Here is a 22,531-nt window from a genome sequence, read left to right on the forward strand (position 1 = left end):
GGGTCCCGCGTGAGGGGTGGGGTGCAAATTCCTCCGCGATAGGAGTTCCAGGGACCCCACACCGTTTTCCATTTCCCAGGCTTGCCTCTCGCCACATACACCGTCTTCTCTCGAAACATGCACCAGTCCATATTTTCCTTCCAGGCCAAGACCGTGGGTGGCCTCTGGGAGCCCCACAACCGTGCAATGTCACGCTTGGCCACCATATATCCCAGTGTCACCCACCACATTTGCGCCACCGTATAATCATTTGGTTCCCATACATTCAACAGACACCTCCTCGCCTCCGGGAGCAACGCAACATGCGTGACTGCCTGCAGCACAGCATGCACACCACGCCACAACCGAGTCACCTCCGGACACTCCCACAGAACATGAAGAAAAGTCCCCGCCATACCACACCCACGCTTACACATCCCATCCACCGCATAACCCATACGCATCAGGCCAGGTCCCGTGACATACACTCTATGAAGTATCTTAAGCTGGACGAAGCGAAATCGGGCCGGTATGGCCACCTCTTTCGGGGAGGCCACCGCCGACACCCAATCCTCGTCATCCAGCTCCAGTCCATCAGCAACCCAAGCATCCCGAAGGGCGGTTAACAGCCCCGATCGGTCGTTAATTAGCTTCTTGTAGATCAAGGAGATAGTGCTATCCGGCACATACCCGTCAAGCACTCTATCTTCCAACGGGGAACACACCGGGATAGACGCAACCTCCGGGAATACGGAACGCAACGCGTGCCGAATCTGTACATATCGGAAGTACTCCCTATCGTGCAAGTGATACTCAGCTTTCAGCGCATCAAACGTTTTAAATCCCTCTTTCGTCCAGAGACCACCCACTCTACTGATGCCGATCATGTCCCACTTCTCGAAGCCTTTCGTCGACCACAAACCACCCAACCGCTCGGAGGCATATAATGGCGCCGCCCGTGTCAGCCGATCTCTCCACCCCATCGCCGCGCTCGCCGCATGCCACACCCGGACCGCAACCCGAGTCGGGCCTGTCAAGCGCGCGTCAATCGACCTGGAATAGAGCGCCCGATTATAGTCGCCGCCCGGCAATAACAGTTTGTCCATCTCAAAGGCCGGGTTGAGGGCCGGCCCGTAAAGCCCGTGATTTATCGCCGCCAACTGGGAGGCCCAATAATACCGTTTGATGTCAGGGAGGGCAACCCCCCTGTCATACCACGGGAGCGTTAGCTTGGCGATGCAATTTGCGGCCTCCCATCCCAGAACAATCGGCGCTGGAGACCCTCAACCTCCCGAAAAAAACTAGCAGGCACAACATCCATCGTGTTTTGTAAGGCATATAAAAACCGCGGTAGCGACATCATTTTAAACAGCGCCGCCCGGCCAAGTGGCGAGAGCGGCAACTGCCGCCAACGCGCCACATCCGTCTTCAGACGCCGGAGAGGGGGAAGTAGATTCTGCGTATACCGGGCCACATGATCCAGAGTGACAAAAATACCCAGATACTTAAAACCCTGCTGGGCAACCTGAATAGGGCAACCCCGCGGAAGGATGGGGGCCTTCCCAGAGAGGACATAGACGCAGGACTTAGACCAGTTGATGACCAACCCGGAGTTACAGCCGAAGGAGCGCAATACATCCACTAACACAATCAGCGACTCACGGGGGGATGCGAGGTACAAAAGAATATCGTCCGCATAAAGAGAAACACGATCCTCATATTCAGGAGTCCATCGGAGTCCACGAATCGAAGGGTGCCATCGCAACCATTCCGCCAGGGGCTCCATGGAGAGTGCAAAGAGGAGAGGCGATAACGGACAACCCCGACGCGTGCCCCTGCCCAGTTCAAAGGGAGCCGACACCCTACCATTTACCACTACCTGAGCCAATGGTCCGCAATACAACAATTTCACCCAACCAATGAATCCCGGGCCAAACCCAAACTTTTCCAGCGTTGCCCAAATATACGGCCACTCCAGCATATCAAACGCCATAGTCGCGTCCAAGGACGCCAAAATGGCCGGCTCACGAATAAAGGGAACCCTCGCAAGCACCCCATGCAAACGCCGCAGGTTAAGTGCAGTATTACGATGGGGGATGAAGCCAGACTGATCCTGATGTATCAGATCACAGACCACACTAGCCAAGCGGGTAGCCAACACCTTGGCGAGGATTTTAGGTTCCACATTCAGAAGCGATATGGGCCTATAGGACGTGACCTGGTCTCGCGGCTTCCCCTCTTTATGAATAACCACAATGGTAGCAAGGCGTTGGTCCAGCGGGAGGGAGCCCGCTGCACAGGCCGCGATAAACATATCGCGAAGATGAGGCGCTAGCGTGTCCGGACGCAGCTTATACAGTTCGATGGGGAGGCCATTAGGACCCATGGCCTTGCCGGAGGCAACTGACCGTATGGCCAGGGCGATCTTCTCAGACGTCGGAGGCGCGTCCATCAACAATTTATCATTGTTCGAAAGGGACGGCAACACAATGTCCCTGAGCATAATGCGGGAATCCTCCTCCGGGCGATCGGAGACCGGGGAGTACACCCCGCGGAAATACTCCGCAAAGCAGTCAACAATTTCTACGGGATCTGTAACACACACACCATGCACTCTCTCAACCTGCGGCACCACACGACTCGCTCTCTCCTTTTTATCCAGCCACGCGATCAGCTTCCCAGCCTTGTCACCCATGTCATACAAACGCCCCTGTTGCTCCCTACTCATACTCTTGGCAGCTTCAGTGACCAGAGCCTTGTAATCCGCTTGCTTGAGGCCAAGAACATGCAGTTTGTCTTCCGTAACACAACCATCCAATTCACCCTCCAGCTCAGAGATCTCGGACTCAATACGAACCACCTCCTCCCGCTCGCACCTCTTGGAGTTGGAGATGAGGGACAGGGCCTCTCCTCGAAGCACCGTTTTAAAAGCCTCCCATAGGGAGACAGCAGATGACACCGATCCCACATTGTCTTTGAAGTATCGCTCAAGAGATTTAATCAGGGCTGCACGAATAGTGGGATTACGCAGGTACCAGGAGTTAATCGGGACCACCCTCCCCTCCGTACCCAGGACAACATCAAAGTGTAACAAAAGGGGGGAGTGATCTGAAATTCCCCGGGCAAGATGGCGCACCTCCCCGATCCTCCCCGCCTGGGCCGATGGCATTAGAACATAATCAAGTCTCGAAAGGCTACCATGGGCCCCCGAGTGGAAAGTGTACTGTGTCTGTGCAGGATGTTTTAGCCTCCAGCAATCCACTAAACCCAGGGTGTCCAAAAGGCCAGCTAACCAGGTTTGGGCCCGGGGGAGGTCCCGCGGAGGGTAACGATCCTCGGCCCCCGAAACCACTGCATTAAAGTCCCCTCCCACCACTAGTACCCCCTCCGGCAGCCCGAGGAGAAAGCGCCCCAGGTCCGCAAAAGTGGTCGTCTGAAACCCGGCGGGACATATACAGATACCAACACAAGCACTTTACCATCCCATCTGCCCACAAGTGCCGTGTAGCGCCCCCTGTCATCATGGAGCACCTCATCAACCTCCAATGGAAGAGAGGTTCTAACCAGTATGCCTACACCCCTCGAGCCAGAAGTGAATCCCGAGTGAGGCAAGAGGCGAAAGCCCCGCCTATTCATGGCACGGAAGGAATTACCAATGAGGTGTGTTTCCTGCAGGAACACAATGTCGGGAGAGATCCGTTTTAAAAACTGCAGGACCACCCCACGCTTTATACTGTCCCCCAATCCGTTGACATTCCAAGAAAGAAGTCTCAGTCCCCTACCCCCCATCACAGCCAGCACCAATCAGCCCCCCCCCCCCCCCGGAGAGCACATGGATCATAGAACAACAATACTCCTGCCTTGCGATACAAACAAACAAAACCCAACCCCAACCCAACATACCAAGTAAAACTCCCCCCTCCCTGCACCCCTGCGTGAGCCCAAACAGCCCCCCCAACTTGCAGTGTGCCTGTCGCCCTCGCATAAACTAAACTACAAAAGAGACCCCCGGAGGAGGAAAGAGAACCCCCTTTAGACTCACCACTACCTCCAGGCAGGGGGGGAGAAAAGGAGAATATTCAAGTAGACCCTGAGCCCAATAAAAAGGTGGCACCCTCAAAGGTTAGTATCAAGATCAACACACTAGGCCCGGTCGGTGGGCACTCGCCACCCGCGGCCCCCGTCCCCCCTCGATCAGGTGTCCCCGGCAAAGTGTCCAGCCAATCTCCCACCGTCTCCGGACGGTCAAAGAAATGAGAGCGGCCCTCGAACTCCACCCGCAGCTTGGCCGGGAAGAGCATGGCGTACTTTAAGTTCATCTGGCGGAGCCGCCGTTTAACGCCCATGAATCCCAGTCTCTGTTTCTGGACCGCCTGTGTAAAGTCCGGATAGAAATTCACCTCAGTGTTCTCAAACTTGAGCGGCCCTTGTACTCTAGAAGCCTGCAGGATCGCATCTCTGTCCCGAAAGTTAAAGATACGGGCAATGAGAGGCCGCGGGGGAGCTCCGACCCTTGGCTTGCCACCAGGAACCCTGTGGGCCCTCTCCACCGCAAAAAAGTTGCTCAATCCCCTAGGCTTCACTCGGTTGGAGATCAAATCCTCCACATAGAGATCCGCAGCCGAATCCTCCAACCCCTCAGGCACTCCTATAAGGCGAACATTATTCCGCCGGGCCCTACTCTCGGAGTCCTCCAGTCGCCGTTCAACGAGAGTACTGGCCTGCTGGAGCCGACGCATCTCCGTTTGGAGAGCAGCCACATCAATCGTCAGACTCGACGCGGTAAGGGCCAAAGAATCAACCCTCTCATTTGTTTTCGAGAGATCGGCCCTGACGAGGTTGACATCAATCAGGACCGCGTCGAGTTTTTGCGACAAGGTGTCGAGCTGATGGCCCACCGCGGCCTTCACCTCCGCTATGGCGCCAATGAAATCCTGCAGGGTCAGGTCCGATGGTAAATCCGGGGCATCTGCAGACCGCTCCGGAGACTTATGCGACCCGCCAGGAGACCCCCTCGGCAAGGTATAGCGGCCCATTACGTTAGCCTGGGTAGGGGCCCCGCGCCGGGTCGACTTGGCCTTCAGCCTCTCTCCATCCTGCTTCGTCGCCATCCCACTGCAGGCTGTGCCCCACGAGTCAGAAGCGGCGGGCAAACCGTCAATCACGAAGGCCCCAGCGGTCGCCTCCGAAAGATAGACCGGGTCCCGGCAGCATAGGCAGTGTCCCCAGCAGGCCAACCACCACTCCTCGCGGAAGCGCCTAAGCTGCGAAAGCGAGGAAGGCGTGCAGGCTCAAAAGCGAAAGCGAAAGTGTGGGGTACGCGCCCCTCCAGGTCCGTCGTGCCGTTGTTGTTCACTTTGCCACCGGGTCACCCCCAACTCGAGTCCGGGGTCAGAAGTGAAGCGGGCCGCAAACTTCAAGCGATGCCCACCACCGTTCCCAGGGTCCAATTCAAAGACGGAAAACAGGCACCACCTCGGCTCAGTGTCACCAACAAAGTCCCCTCAACCAAATCAGGAGAAAGACAGGATAGATGTAGGAGGTCGCGGAGGTCCTCAGGAGCCTCGCACCTACGCGGCCCTCTTGGTTGCGCGCTAGGCTCCTCCGCCCCTGCCCTTATTGTTGTTGCCCCTGTATCCACCTCTTTGGTAGCCCTTTGAAAAGGTAGTTTGAGGAGGGGACTTGTAGGAGGTAGAGGCGCTATCGGTGGAGTAACCTCTGCCTGTGCTACGAAAGGACGAACGTCGAAATGAGCGTCTAGGGGTTTGGGATTGTAATGCCCCCATAGACTTTGCTGTGTCTGTGTCCTTTTTCATTTTTTCTAATGCTTCTTCCACCTTTGGCCCAAATAGGTGTTGTTGGTCAAAGGGGTGATTTAGTATGGATGCCTGGACTTCTGGCTTAAACCCTGAGATCCTTAGCCAGGCATGACGGCGAAGCAGAACACTAGTATTTATAGCTCTAAAAGCAGTGTCCGCTGCGTCGAGGGCACATTTAATGGAGGTGTTAGTAATGAGCTTACCCTCCTGTATTAGTTCATGAGCTCTACGTTTGTGTTTCTCTGGGAGGTGTTGCATGAGAGCCTCTAGCTCATCGTAGTGCGCCCTGTCATAACGCGCAAGCAGCGCCTGCGTATTTGCAATACGCCACATATTTGCGGCTTGCGAGGCAGTGCGTTTACCAGACGCATCTAAGAGTTTTGACTCCTTATCTGGTGGTGGAGCCTCACCTGATGACTGGGAGTTGGATCGCTTCCTAGCTGTGGACACAACTAGTGAATCTAAAGGAGCAGGTCCTTTAATGTATGCAGGATCTGTGGGGGCTGCCTTGTACTTTTTTTCTATTCTGGGGTTTAAGACCCTGGCTCTGACTGGGTCCTTGAACACTTCTGCTGCATGTTTGGTAACACCCTTAAGCATGGGCAAGATGGCTGTGGATTTATCCTGAATATCAAACGTATCCAGTAAGAAATCGTCCTCAACTGGTTCGCTATGTAGTTCTACCCCATGATAGTGTGCTGCCCGCTGCACTAAGTGGTGAAACCCTAGTGAGTCCTCCGGAGGAGATGGCCTGGATGGATAGATGTCATCCTGAGGCACATCTGGTATGTCAGGGTTTTGGTAATCCTCCCATGGGTCTGGGGACCCTGGGGGTGTGGGGTCCAGCGGGGCGTCTGCTGGATCATAATCTGGATCCCCGTAATCAGGTTCTGGAGATGGGGAGTGATGAGGTAAGGGTGGTGGAGACCTGGGAGGTAGAGGAGGTAGAGGAGGTGGAAGAGGTGGAGGAGGTGGAGGAGATGGAGGAGGTGGTGGGGAGGGCACTCTGAAAGGAGATGTGGCAGAGTCCTTCCGTTTTGGTGGTGGAGGAGGAGCTGGTTTGTCAAGATGTCTTTTTTTGATGGACAAAATCAAAAGCCCAGTCTTTGGATCCTTTGTTAAGGTTTTCTGAGAAGGATCAGGTGTAAATAGTTCCGCTGGCACCGAATCGTCTGCTGGCGCCGATGTTTTCGGAGCCGAGGACTTGGGTGGTTTCTCTGCGCCATGCTTTTTTGGAACCTCCGGTTTTTTCGGTGCCGAGGCAGGCTTCGGCACGGAAGCGTCGGTGCCGAGGGATTTGTGCTTGTGTTTTGTCGGCACCGAGAGTCCAGGCTCGGCACCGGTGGCTTTGGAGCCGAACTGGGTGCCGCTTTCTTCGGTGCCAAACGGTGTTTTTCGGCACCAGGAGTCGGCTGGCTCGAGCCCGAGCCGCCGTGAGACTTGTGATGCTTCGACACCGGGCCCGAAGGTGGGGTGATAGAAGCTGAATGTTTGGTTTTCCCTAGGCCCGGAGGCGAAGGTGTAACCGGAGTCTCTTTCGACATGGGCGCGGGGGTGGGAGGGGGCAGAGTACTCCCGACCCTCTGCGCCGGTGTGATGTCCTCCAGGTCGGAGTCGTCGGCCTCGGAAGCGCGGACGACATCTTCCTCCTGCTCGGTGTGTTGTTGCCCCGAAGCTTCGGTGTCGTCTCCGAAGATGTCCGGTGGAGCGGAGGTCGATGAGTGCGCCATGGTGCGTCGAGCTCTTCGATCCCGGCTAGTCTTTTTCGATCGAAAAGACTTGCAGGCGGGGCAATCTCGGGCCTCGTGTTTGGGAGAGAGGCAAAGGTTACACACCTGATGGAGGTCGGTGTGGGGAAATTTAGACCCACATTTTGGGCACTTTTTGAATGGAGTCCTTTCCATCGGCCGAGACCGGAGTCGAGGAGGGCCGGACGGCCGGTGCCGATGTGTGGAATCGAGAAAGTGCCTTTAAGAGAGATGAGAAGATTATTGATGAAGAATCTCGATGGACGAGGATTTTCCGTCGAGGCTGGAACTGGAAAAGTTCGAAGCCGGAGCACGAAGTATCACATCCGAGCCCGATGGCGGAAAAAAAAACTATCTGAGGATGGAGCCGAAGCCCATGCGCAGTACGGACCGAAGGAGGAGTCACCGAACTCGTGACTTCCAAAGACTGTCCAAGAACAAAAACAAACTGCAAACATCCGGGCCCAACACCAGATGGCGATCTATGCAAAAGTGTACAATCTGCAGCTCATATGCCTCGAACACAATGATTACAAGCTCATCCCTTGTTCAATGGGTTATGTGGCCCAATTCAGCCTGATCTCTCATTTCCCAACAGCCACTTTCCCTTCAACCGCAATGACAATACAATCTATTCAAATTATTTGCATGGGAATTTTAGAGAACCAGTCACTCACCTTCCTCCACGACTTCTCCCACAAAGACCTTGGAGATGCCAGACATTGCGATGACCACATTCTGAGAGACCGAACAGCCTGTGATAGATTGGATCAGCTTAAAAGGAAGACAGAAATATTTCAGGAGACCATGCTGGGTACACAGATGCTTACAAACAGACAACCATCCAATTAACTGTTTCCAGAGACGCAGACAGAGCCCACAGATTTCCTTCATATGGTAGCCATTCCAGGCATGTAGTGGTGGTGGCTATACTAGGCATGTGGAGGAGGAATACTGTGCCACCTTTAGTACACAGTGTGGCGTTCATGCACTGCACTTAAAGGTAATCCCTGGCATAATATGTGGACCTCAGGGCACGTGAGGCAGCACATGACCATGGGAGTTAAATCAGAACAAAGATGGAGATACAGAGGTATAAGAAGATGTAAATGGGAATGTGCGGTGGTATCTAAGCTTGATAATTTTCATGAAACGGCCAAACGAGTTTGGGGGTGGAAAGTAGAGGGAAGAGCAATAGTGGCCTTAATAAAAACGGAAAGCTATTATATGAGGGCAAATTCGGTAGATTTAAAAATTGTATAGTAAGTTGATTTAACTGTCTGTACATTCTATGTTGAAGTCAATTTCATGACGGGACAAGCAGTCACCTAGCCAGAGGCATGTTGCGTTATGTAGATGCATATACAGTACAATATCATGCTGTAAAATGCAGTGTTTGGCCAAAATGATTTAACAATTCCTGGGGGAGGGAAGCATTTGGGAAAGATCAAGCTTTCAACACATGCAATCATGGTGCAGAAGACACATACTCCTTCGGACCAATTAAAAACTTGTGGCTTTTATAACCATATTCTTTAGAATATGCACCGGAAACCGCAGCATCTGTTAACATTTTTCTTTTAATAAATGTTCTCAAGGAGTGACAACCCCAACTTTGAACACTTCTATAAAGGGTTGGCCTTGCTTCCTGCAACCACATATATAAGCACTAAAACATAATGTATAAAATTGTATATTTTTATGATTTTATATAGCATACACATCAAGGCACTGTACAGATATAACAAGTTACACACAATACAAATTAGAAAAAAAGGGGCAGCACTAAATCCTATGACATCTGCTGTCTGTCACTAAAATTATTGACCAAACTTAGAGGGCCTAAAAAATTGCAAAGTGTGCAAAAATCGTTTACACATATATAATGCAGAGTAACTGATCACTAAAACTCGAACTTAAAACCCCTGTTCTAAATTTAAGGTTATATGTTACTTGCAACGGAGTTGGGAGGATGACTCGGACCAGTATAGAATAATATAAAGGTATATTAGGATCGTATATAGAGTATTATAGCCAGGTACAGACCCTGAGGGCACCGGCTTAATGAATGTCTGCTGGGGAGATCTTCAGCAAGGTCTTTCTTCCTGGTCTTCTCCTGTTTCGTCTGGTTCCACTGGGCCTCTGGACTCACTCTCAAGGAAAATAAACAGGAGAGAGGCCTTAGTAATAAGGCTTAAAAGAAGGTTTTGGAGCCCCCACCACATGGTCTTTGTCAGGTCAGGAAACAGAGGGTCACCATCCCTAGTGTACCACTGCTATAACCTCCTTTGGTGGTCGTTCCTATGGTGGTGGCATCATACATACAGGTATCCCACCACCGTGCTCTGGGCTGTTTAGAGGTCTCCATGCTCCCCATTTCCCGTGCTTGTGAGATTGTTTGGAATAAATGGCGTTTTATGAAATACAGTGCTGCTTGTGGTTTGCATCGAATCCTCACCAAATAACACTGCGATATTGCCCACCACACCACCCGCCTTAAGGCCCTTTGTGGTATCACCCCTAAGGCAGTGACTCTGCCCTCGAGTCACGAGAGCCTTGTCAGTGTCGCCTTTCCCTGGAGTTTTGAGGCTCAGCGTCCGCTTACTCAGAAAGTTGCAGCAGCTCCTGCTGATGAGTGGGGCAGTCCTCATTTACCGATCCTGCACGTTGATCTGTCCATCTCTTCCTCGGTCCCGTCCACTGCTCCCGGCCTCTGTTCCTCCGATTCCTTCCTCTCAGCATTGTCCTCCTCGTGACTCCTCCTTTCCGCTTCTTCCTCTCTCTGTGCCACTTTCTCCAAAGCGCACACACCATACGGTGGCATCTCTGGCCTATTAAATCATGGAGCCTCCAGGGGTGTGTCTTGTGAAACAATTCGAATGCTTGCTCGAGTTTTTCTTATGCCTCCGGGGTCCTTGTCAGGGCCATTAATTGACGTCTCGTAGGATGAGTGATCACAGATCCAGAGTTTAATTTTTGTCATTCTCCATTTAATACTGTGACCAACCTAATTTTTTCTTTATTTTGAAAAGATATACCAAAGGAAGATCTTGGCGTTTCTGAAAGTATCCATATCCTGAACCTGGTAGCAGACTAAATATACAGATCAATAAACAAGGTGGATAGTCAGCAACATAAATCTATTCTGTAAAGTGAACCACAACAAGGATTTCACGTTTGAGGTCCCAAAAATATTTATTACTGCTGTGGCTGAAAATCAGACACATGGAGACTGTTCTGCAGAGCTCAAACCACTGCAAACAAATGACAGGAGGGACCTTCCAAAGGGGAAATAGCCTTTACAAAAACAGCTGAACCCTGCAAGTCTTTACCACGCAGGCTTTCCAATGCATGAGTCTGTTCCACCCATGCCTTCACCATGCAGGATTTTACAACGAATATGCCTTTGCCACAAAAATGTGAGTATTTCACAGGTAATGTAATATATTTATATATTATCTACAATTGCCAGTAGGTAGTTATATTAGGACCTAGTTTCTATCAAAAGGGTAATTTTCAGTTGCCTATATCTTTGGCGCCAGTAGTTAAATCTTCATGACATTTCCCCCCCAAATTCGCCCATGACTTCAGATGTTTCTTGGTTTTCTGTTTGGAGGTTGTTTTTCTAGCTCTATGCAGTATCCGTATTGTATGATGTTTAGTATCTATTTATCTGTAGTTACCTTCCTCCACTCCTTGAGGAAGACCTTATATCCTGCCTCCTATTGGTGTTGTATGTTCGAGAGACTGTTTTTTGTGGAACGTCAGGTTTTTGTTTTTCTCTGTCTTTGTGCCCACCCCAAGGTGTTGCTAGGGTGGGTGTTTGCTTCATGGTGAGGTCACTGTGAGGAAGGCTGTTGGCCTCCTCTTCGTGTCTGTCCTCGTCCGTTTCCGCACCCTCGAAAGGACTGGCACCCGGGTTGGTACTGCCAGTTCGGTTGCTGCTGTCCCTGCTGCTGCTAGCCTTGGTTGTTCCCTTGATAGCTTTGTTGGAACGTTTGGTGCGATGTGGTAGGCACATTGCCTCCCCTACCACCTGGCCTTCTTGCGGGTGTACCCCTTCTCATCCCTCTGAACTGCAGCGCTCCCATGGACCTTGCTGTCTCGTTGTCCTTTTTGAGCTGTGTTAACTTGTCGTCAACTGGTGTGCCAAACAGTTGCTCTCTGTTTAAGGGTGTGTTCAGGATGTTGTTTTGTACCTCTGGCTTGAATTCTGAAATTCTAAGCCATGCGTGTCTTCTCTCGGTCACTCCTATCATCATTAGTCTGCTGGAAGTCTCCGCAGCATCCAAGGCCGATTTTAAACATGTATTCGCCATGCTTTTGACCTCTTCTACCAGGTGAGCCGCTCTTTGTTGGTACTGGTCTGGTAGATGCTTTAGGAGTTGCCCCACTTCCTCCCAGTGCTGGTATGCGTGCCTGTTGATCAGGGCGTTGAAGTTTGCGATGCACCAATGGACTGCCGCATTTCGCTCCACCTTCCTCCCTGTGAGGTTCATCCTTCTATTCTCCTTATCTGGAGGTGGTCCGGCATTTGTGGGTACATTGGCCCTTTTCCTAGCCGTAGCTGTAATTATGGAATGGGCTGGCACTGACCCCTGGATGTATGCAGGGTCCTTTGAGGAATGCTTATACTTCTCCGTTCTTGGAGTCACTGCTTTGCATATTGCTGGTTCTTTAAAGGCATTCCTTCCTTGGTCCAGCACACTAGGGAGCATGGGCAGGAACTGGCTCCTGGTCTGTTGAGGCAGTAAAGATTCCAGGAGAAAACATGCCTTGGGCTTCTCCTCCACCAATTTCACCCCATATGTCTGTGCAGCCTTTTGGACGACCATATTGTAGATTCCTATGTCATCTGGCGGTGAAGGCCTCTAAGGGTATGTGTCTAGCCCTTCTTCTGGCGATTCGGCGACAAGGTCATGCCACTCCAGTGCTTAAGCCTCTAAGGACGTCGAGTCCCGGTAGGTCTGCGGATCGTCGTCTGCAGCCTCAAAATAATACAGGCCTTCTTCCTCCTATTCCTCGACCAGTTCAGGCGTTTTAGGAGGTTCTGCATCCTCGTCGTCTCTTTCGTCTTCGAGCGCGGGCTTCGGCGGGATGGTGTATTGGCTCATCCTTTCGCCGAAGTCCCTTTTCCGCTACAGGATGCTCGCCATTTCAGCCTCGAGCCTCCTCTTCTTCCTTTCCATTTCGGCGGCCTGTTCGGCGTCGAGGGTTGGAGCGCTCCGCTGCGAGGTCGTCGACGTAGAGGTGGTTGTTGGCCCTTCTTTTCTCGTCGCCGAGGTGTCCTTTTCGAGGGCATCCTTCGACGACCTAGATTATTCATGGGGTCTCGCCATCTGGGAGTCCTTTTCAAAGGATCCGCTGGGCTGTTTGTCCTTGGTTGCTATTGCTTTCGCCGAGTGTTTCGGCGGCAATGCTCCCTTTGAGGACGTTGCTTCGCTCCTACGAGTGTCGCTTGGGGCTTTAGCTTCACCCTTTCGAGTGTCGCTCGAGTGTCTGGAGTCGACGACTCCCTTACCTCCTTCGACGTCTTCTTCTGGACCTTGACGACCGTGCAGTCCTCTGGTCCTTCGGCGATGTTGTCCTCCTCTCCACTGGAGAGGCCCAAGTCTCTGTGCGATGGAGGTGACCCCTGCCCCTGCATGGTGTGGTTCGCCCATCTCTGCCTCTCTCTTTCTCGGAGGGTCTTGGGTGTGAACGCCATGCACGCATTGCATTCCTCGCTGTTGTGGTCGAGCGGCAGGCAGAGGTTGCAGACTGGATGCTGGTCCTTCTGGGCGTATTTGTGGTGGCAATTGATGCAAAACTTGAAAGGTGTTTTGTCCATCCCAGCGCTCAGGGAGCCCCCTGCAAGCGCATTCTCAGTTGAAAGTCGAGTTCTCGGTCGACAACCATCTCCCTCGTGGTCCCGGTTACCTGACCTGTAGTCTGGTGTTGCTGAAAACTTGATTTTCTTCGCTTTTCTTCACTTTGCGTTGATTCCTCTTCCAAAACTCTGGAACTCATCGGTAACAATCCAGATGCAACGGTGGAAAAAAGAATCTGAAGATGGCGACCAAAGGTGGGAGCTTCCGGAGGAAGCGCGTTGACGTCACGAAGGACACCAAATGGTGGTATGTCGACGCCCACCTGGACTACGAAAAAAAAAAAGACTACGATTCTGGACCCAACCACTAGATGGCGGAATAATGCACAGCATAGTGAATCCAGAAAGATTCACACTGCAAACATACAGATTCTCTACAATTGCCAGTAGGTAGTTATATTAGGACCTAGTTTCTATCAAAAGGGTAATTTTTAGTTGCCTATATCTTTGGCGCCAGTAGCTCAATCTTCATTACATTTTCTCCCTAAATTTGCCCGTTACTTCAGATGGTGTCTAGAAAGTTTCAGGGTGTTTCGTGTAGCAGGGGCTGAGAAAAAGGGGGGTCCCCAAAAAGCATTATCCCCATTTGACCTTTAAACACAACTACAGCCCGAACCGCTGGACGAAATTACACCATATATGGCAAGAAAGATCTTGGTACGCAGATCGTGCCTTTTCTGAAATGTTGTAAATCTGGTCAGCAGTTTGAGAGATATTAACTGGAAAACAAATGCATATATATATAGTGTCACGGATCCAACAGTTCCCGTGCTGTAATCTGTTCTGGAAGTGTTGGCAGCCATCTTAGGACTCTGCTTGAGCTGAGTCCCACATAAAATGTAAAAAAATAAAGTGGGGCAGGGTAGGACTACACTGACTCCCTAGAACTGGTGGTAGGGTCCCACAGGGAACCTGCTGAAGATTAAAAACCTTTTCTTAAATATATTTTGCTGGGAGATTCCGGTGGATCTGCGGATTCACTGCAAAGTAGAAAAAAAAAATAAAGCAAGGAAGCATTCGGTGGGCCAAATCACAGAGGCATGCGGGCATTATAAAACAAGCATTTGCAATGCAATAGGTCTCGCATTTGTGAAAGCTAGAGCTCTTGGTGTTGAAAATTACAATGTTTTTTACTTTTGTGTTTTTTATGCAGTGAAGTGATGATATTGAGGGAGGGGAGATATGCTGGCTGGAAAAAAAGTAACAATATTGGAATTATATGCTCCTGAAGCCAGAACATTATAAACAGGACTATTTATTTCACAAACATGACACATAATCCACATGCTTCAGCATAATCTCAGATTACAACAACAAACAAATCATAGCTCAAACGAAAGCAAAAACAAATTAATTGGTTACCGTACAGTTGCTGATTGTAGAATTCAAGTACTAAACTGGTACTAAAGAGATTCATATTTGCCTCAGCCAGTAGTTATTGTCACACATTGTTCTAAGTAAAGCGCTCTCACAGACCCCCTGGGACTTTTATGTGCAATGAAAAAAAATTCCAAATATACATAGATGTACAGGAAGACACACACAAACATGCAAGCACAGATACAAAGAAACACATATACACATTTGGAAACTCAGTCACCTGCAGCCGAACACACAGATCGATGCAACCACACAAGCACACATATACACACACAAACAGTCATGCACACATACATGCACAAACGCATACAAACACAGGCACACAACCACCTAGACAGTCACAAAAACAAGCATACACATACAGCCTTACCAAGAGAAGACACATTTACACACAAGCATGCACATATACAAGCACACACACACACACACACACACACACACACACACACACACACACACACAGGTCTCCTACACACCTACACATATGTTCATACTGAGACACACATACATGCAGGCATACAAGCACACACTTGTGTCTCTTGTCTCACCCCTGTGAGGTGGCTTCAATGAAAATGTATTTTACACTTTTGGAAAATGCAAACATTTGAAGTGCTCTGACAGGGATAGTGGGCGGGTGGAAACAGCCTCGACGTGAGAGTGGTGTGGGAGGCAGGTGCAAGTAAGGAGGGGGAGAAGGCTTGCTAGAATATGCCTTCATTGTGATGCAAAATGGCTTGTGTAAAAACTAAAAAATGTGGCAATATCAATAGGTGAGACTACGCAAAAAGATGAATGCACCCTTTTAGTGATATAAAGAATGGAAAAACACATATTGTAACGCGAAAAAACAGACGAATGCCTAATTGATACGAGCGTAAATTACTAACAATCAAACAACTTGGCAAGTACAGGATATCGCAGCACTTCAAGGATGTGACAAGTAGGGGGAGTTAACAGCTGCTGTTAATGTGCAATAAACAAGCAGACAATGGCCAGCTCGGCGTGATGCTGTGCAAGCACCAATCCACACTGCTGCGCTCTCTTTGAAAGCCCAGGGCTCGGATTGTGCAGATACGGTTATTTGGGCTAAGGTTTGGGAAACGTGTGCTGCTACCCGCTCCTAAGGCAGTTCACCTGCGATGGTGGGGCCCAGTGGTAGGTTTTTGCGCCTTCCTGCCTTTGTCGCACTCTGCCATGGATCAGCCTGTTTTGTGTCCGATCCACATTTGATGCTTATTTTATTACTTATCCAGCATTTGTGTAGACCCAGTGTATTGTCTCTTATCTCAAGCCTTTGGATGAATGAGACAAACGTGCGATATTCACAGACAATGCATGCATTCACATACCACTCAGACACCTGCAGTAAACAAGTTAACGCCAGGATTACCAGAAAAGATGGGTGCCTTAAAAGGAATGGCAATGGCGGTCACCATTGGTAATAAAAACAAGTCAGGCGAAAAATGAATTGCGGTTGCCAGTGTTAAAGTGAAAGCGCGCATGGCACACTCCATAAACAAACAAGAAGCACTCGCCATTGCTAAAGCTGGCGTCCCACGAGTGCGGTGTACATTAATTAAGCAAATAGTTCTCTCGCAGGCTAAAGAAAGCTAAACAGTAAGGACACATGTAAGAGGGGCTGCCCTTATCAGAGGTAACAACAGGAGAGATGGAGGTGCTAAGGAGAGACTACTAAGCCTATTGACAAATCAAAAGCCATCATTTACAAAGAACATGAAGAGGAGGCAATTGTAAAGATGGGCGGATGCCCATATACTGTATACTGCATGTCTTGAAGAGACAGTGCAAGCACTTTCTTTGCGAGACGAGACCTAAAAAAGGAGGGGGGGGGGGGGCGCATGGAGGCCCCGTCCATGGGCTTTATAAAAACTCCGGGGATCGCCACCTCCCCGGGGCAAAACAAAGTAAATAAAGGCGGGCGCACCGCTTCCCCAGCAGTCCTCCCTGGGGCGAAACAGCAAATTAATGTGGGGGACCCGCAAGCTCACTCGCAGCCTGGGGACCACCACTCCCCGGGGCTCTTTTCAATTTTGAGGCAGGGGCCGCATGGATCTCTCGACCCCAGGGGAACCCCACCTCCCCTGGGGCAAATAGAAGAAAGGAGAGGGCACCTTTCCTGGAGCCAATAGGGGCCTTGAAGACCACCACCCCCAAGGCCGGCTCCTGCAACGTTCTGGGGTGCCCACCCCCAGGACATAGTTTGCTCGGGCTTGGATTTGACAGCTCGCCCCAAATCAGAGTCCACACTGCTGTCAGAAAGGGGGAACTGTAAAATGTTGCTGCTAGCTGAGAGCTGAGGTTTCGGGTTTCCCTGCCTGCAGAGATGCGGGCAGGGAAACAGAGGACAATTGCTTTGACACACAAGGAGCTGCACGTTTAGCGGGGGCCCAGTGACTCCCCTCCGCGGTCCCCGACGGAGGTAATTTAGTACTCTGGGTGGGTCCAGAGTATCCAGAAAAAAGGGGTCTGGCGTCATTGGTGCCGATATTGACCCGGGGAACAGGGGGCACTCTCCTATATAACAAAAATATATGTATATTTTTTTAAAAAGACCCTGTGCAGACGGGGGTGGGTAGGATTCCCGGGGCCAAAATCGTCAGGAGAGGGGGGGGGGGGGCAACATGACCCCCCATTACAAAAAGGCCTGGCTCCGGGGGATGGGGTAACAGGGGCTGAAATCTGCCTGGGGAAGGGGGACCCCTCCCTTAATAAAAGAAAACTTTTTTTTTTTAAAGCCCAGCCTGCAGAGTCGCAGGAGGCCCGCCCCCTTTTACCACCACTTTGCAAACACGCTCCTGGTGCACTACTGGTTGGGGGATGAAGTCCCATTTGCTCCTAGGGCCCCTATAAGGCCAGGAGCCCCTCCTGTTACCTCCTGTAAGTCCCACATAGCAGGTTTGCTGGGAGGTCATCGGAGGCCTGCCCCCTTTCTCCACCACACTGCAAATGCCCCTTCTGCTGCATTATTGGTCGGGGAATTTAATCCCCTTGGATCAGTGCTTTATTTGAGGCTTTCCGGTGCTAAGCACCGGCACTTAATTGGTTTCCAGTGCTCGACACATAATTCTCAACACCATATATAGAACAGTCTACCACATGGTGGCGCTGCTCATTGTTTAGGAATACAATATACATTAAAATTGCAAATACCTACCTACCCAGTCATACCTTTAGCTTTGGGGACCTGGAATAATCTCAACTGTCACATTTACATGCAAGAGAGATGGTTAGTAGTTGTTTTAGCAGCGATGACAAGGGCGATAGGTGGTGCAAGCTGCTGTGTCCTCCCGGTCAGATCCCTGGCACTTAATATTTTACAAGCACTGGCTTAGATGCAGGATGTCCTTGGGGGCCAGGAACTCCTCCTGTTACCTCCAGTAAGTTGCACAAAGCAGGATTGCTGAGAAGTCTTCTCAGGCAACACCCCCCCTTTCTCCACCTGCAAATGCGACTTATTGTTAAACAAGCAATTACAATGCAATAGGTCTCGCAATGACATTGTTTTGTGCTATTGGCATTAAAAATGTTATTGTTGTTTTTTTCCTTCGTGAAGCATTAATCAAGTAATGGCGTTGTAAATTACATACATAGAAACCACACTACAAACGGGCACACATGCATGCACACACTGAGAAACACATGCACCCAGTGAGACAGACACACTAATACATAGAGGCACACGGGTGCACCGAAGCACCTGCGTGGCTTCTCTAACCGTTTGCAACAGAAAACTGGTATATTTGTTTATTAATACGGCCTTGCGCGCGTGGAATGCACTGCACGATTTCAAGCAGAAAGTGCACTTTGCTAATCATAGTATTCTAGCCCCCAATGGGTGGCCACGCGGTTTCCAGCTGGCTGCCCCTCCAGGGGGGAGTAAGTTCACCACACAGCTCTGCAATTTGCCATCCCCCTTCACAACATAAAGCTCCTTCTTAGCATGCTCCCTACCACCTAGCACCAAAATGCCCTTGTATATTGCAAAAGGGGCCTGGCACACCTAGGACCCAGAGCCTCTGAATCGACGCCGCTGCACAGAAACATACCTGCTTCCAACGTGCATTTCTTTTAACACACACAGCCTCACCCAGAAAAGATGCTGCTTCTGCCCAATTAACGTGGCGGCTCCCCGGGCCCCGTTGGAGAGAATTCTTAAACTGCTAGCACAAAGAACTCGCAAAACATTCTAGAGGTGCATACCATAACTACATAAGGGGGGGGGGGGGGGGGGAGGTGTCTATTTCCCGTAGTAAACAAGATCTTAAACCCAGGTTAACTCATTCCTCATGCCTACGTGGATATACAGCGTTTACTTACCACGTGCATCGATTCATTACAAGAACCCCGTTTTGAGGTATTCCATCTTATTGGAAAATTGAGGGTCGCATACTACCTTGCGCAATGTATATAAATACAACACAGAAAATTAAGAGATAAAAAAAAGTTTGTACCCGGGGGTGTGAGGCACAGGGGGTGGTAATGTCCTTCTACAATGTGTTTATGGGCAGGGGGAGCGGTGTTCACCCAACATCTTGCTCTATATCTCAACGCGACAGGCAGCATTCCACTGGACACAGCTAATGTCGAGCAAAAAATGACATTGTTTGTGCACCAGGATTCTCACGAATATGACAGTGTGCTTTGCGAGAATCGTGTAAAAAGAGCTTGGGCACGCATCTCACCAGCAGCGTGTGCTGAGTGTTCTCCAAGCAGCAGTGCGTGTGGGGGCGGAGCAAAACCGACAGCAGATGTGTGTGTGAAGGGTACAGTGTTTTCCCAGGCATGTGGGGGAGGGTACTCTCAGCTGGGTAGTGTGTGTGTGTGGGGTGGGGGAGCGCGCGCAATATTTCCCAACAGTAAAGTGTGGTGGGCACGGTTTCCCAAGGTAGAATCTGCATGAAGCGGTGTCTCTTGAGCGCAGATGGATGCAGGGGCAGTGCAAATCAACGGAGGCTTCCAAAAAGAAGTTACGTGTGCTCTGAGGAGAGGGGTGGGGCTAAAGCGAGGCGAGGCTCCATGAGCGGACGTATGTTTCAAGGGTGGAGGGTGGAGGGGAGACGCTGAAGCGAGGAGACCTCAGTGTGCAGGGTAGTGCCTGCAGACTTTCTTATCTTTGGGGTGAGGGGGGCATCTATTTCTAATTAGCATGGCCGTGCTAAGGCCATGCTAATTAGGAAACAGATGGCCCTCCCTAAAGATAAGAAAGTGCTTCACAACAGGCATGAAGAAGACGACCCAGTCAGGACGGGCCCGACGAAAGGGAGAAAGGGCAGTGGCCCAAAAAGCATCATTTTCAATGGGAAGCCAGCGTTAAGCATAAACGCTGACGCGACCAAATGAAAATGATGGCTGGGGCTTCAAGTCCCCTTCTGAAATCTCCTCTCTAACTATATGTCTCGCCTAGCGAGCAACGCATGCACTGCAACGCTAGGCGAGACCTAAAAACGATAAAAATCCACTTAAAAACCCAAGGATACAGGAACATTATAGTAAGGATATAACATTTTAAAAACCTTAGAAATTCACTTAAAAAAACGAAGGTTATAGAGAAATTGTAGTTAGGAAAAAGAATTTTAAAAAACATAGAAATTTACTGTGATGTCATTAATAATGTCATTTGAGATGTCTTCAGTGATGTCACTGACCATGTCATGAGTGATGTAATTTTTGAGGTCATAAGTAGTGCATTAAGGGGGCGTAAGTTATAGTGAACTCAGGTAATTAGAACTGCTGATTTACTATTGTTTTGTATAAGTGATATCTTTGCCGAACAACAATGTCCCTGTAACCTTAAGTTTTTTTAAATAAAACTCTTACCTAACTATAACCTCAGTGCAACCTTTATTTTTTAAGTGAATATACACACACACACATATATATATATATATATATATATATAAACAAAACATACCATGAATTGATCCATACCTGTGCTGCCGCTTCACAAGTTGGGGAGAAGGCCTGTGTGAGGAGATATATATATATATATATATTCACTGAAAAAAATCATAGGTTTCAGGGGTGTTATAGTTAGCTGGACATTTCCCTCGTACAAAACCCTAGAAATTCCCGTTATAGTTAGTTCAGCTAACTATAACTCGCGCCCCCGCAATGCACTGCTGATGAAGTCACATATTATATCACTCATGACATGGTCAGTGACATCACTGATGACATCTCAAATGATATCACTGATGACATCATCCAGTATCTGTGTGTTTCTGTGAATTTTAAATATGTTTTATATATTTATAGTGAAAGGCCTGTGGAAGAATGAGTGGCTGTACAAGTGTGTGAATGGATGATTTTCTAGGTGCGTAACTGACTCTATAAGTGAGTCATTAAATGTATCTTACTGCAGACTAGTGACTAAACTGTGTGAATGTCTGTATGTTTCTGTCTGTTGGGGTATACGTGGCTGCATGGTTTTGTGAATAGCTATACGAGTGTCTATATGGGTTATCGATTGGTTGTCTGAGTATCTGTATGGGTGCCTGAGTGTTTGTGTGGGTAGGCTGTGTGTGACTCTGTGCATAGATGTGTGAGTGGGTGATTCTAAGGGTGCATGGTTTTAAGAGTGCATCTGTGATGAACTGTATGGTTGAGTGAGTGTATGTATGGGTGTGTTAGGGATTGAATGTATATCTCAGTGGTACATTTGTGACTAACTACATATGTGAAAGGCATTATATATGCGTGTAAGAGTATATAAGTGGGTATATGTGATTGTGAGAGTGGCTGTATGGATGAGTGTGTGCTTGTATCAATGATTGTATAAGAGCGTAAGAATGTGGTACTATTTTTATGAGTAAGTGAACTTGAGTGTGTATAACTGCATAGGTGAGTAAATGGGAATGTGATTAATTATTTGCATGACTGACTAGGTGTGACAGTACCTCTATGGATGATTGGTGGTGTGTGAGTGTCTATGTAGGTGTATAAATGCATATGATAGTCTTGTACTGAGTGACTGTAAGTATGAGTGACTGTACATGTGAATGAGTGGAGGTGTATGTAGACCTAAGAGTTAATAAGTGGGTATGTAGTTATTGGTATTGGAGTATCTATGGTTTTGAGAATGGACGTCTGAAATTTTGAGTTTGTGTATCAAAGGTTAAATTAGGGTGTGAGAAGATGCAGTAATTTATCACATGGATGATGTCCATCAGTGATGTCATTTGAGATGTCATCAGTGATGTCATCAGTGATGTCACTGACCATGTCATGAGTGATGTAATATGTGACTTCATCAGCAGTGCATTGCGGGGGCGCGAGTTATAGTTAGCTGAACTAACTATAACAGGGGAATTTCTAGGGTTTTGTACGAGGGAAATGTCCAGCTAACTATAACACCCCTGAAACCTATGGTTTTTTCAGTGAATTTCTAAGGTTTTTTGAATGCCAATTCCTAACTATAACACCCCTGAAACCTATGTTTTTTTCAGTGAATTTCAAAGGTTTTTTAAATGCTAATTCCTATCTATAACTTATCTCTAAAGATATCATGAAAAGCATTCTTTTTTAAAAGTAGGGTGCACATTAGTTTTGTGGAAAAGCATCTTTGTGATTGGTTAAGAAAGGAATATGCTACTTACCAGTATGCATCAGTTCTTGGCATGTAGAGCTGCAGAGTTGTACACTTTTGCATAGATCGCCATCTGGTGTTGGGCCCGGATGTTTGCAGTTTGTTTTTGTTCTTGGACAGTCTTTGGAAG

The 22,531-nt window shown here is 49.2% G+C and overlaps 1 protein-coding gene across 4 annotated transcripts in view; it reads right to left on the reverse strand.

Annotated features, from left to right (window-relative positions):
- The window catches only part of LOC146867666 (transcription initiation factor TFIID subunit 11-like), a 217,619-nt gene that overhangs the window by 23,896 nt on the left and 171,192 nt on the right, over positions 1 to 22,531 (reverse strand). For all 4 annotated transcript variants that reach the window (XM_085606567.1, XM_085606557.1, XM_085606570.1 and 1 more), the window contains one exon: positions 8,224 to 8,320. In XM_085606567.1, coding sequence (XP_085462693.1) covers positions 8,224 to 8,320 — 97 coding nt within the window. The remainder of the gene's footprint in view (positions 1 to 8,223; positions 8,321 to 22,531) is intronic.

The sequence above is a fragment of the Triturus cristatus genome, chromosome 1_2, assembly GCF_964204655.1.
Source record: "Triturus cristatus chromosome 1_2, aTriCri1.1, whole genome shotgun sequence".
In the NCBI taxonomy this organism is placed as follows: domain Eukaryota; kingdom Metazoa; phylum Chordata; class Amphibia; order Caudata; family Salamandridae; genus Triturus; species Triturus cristatus.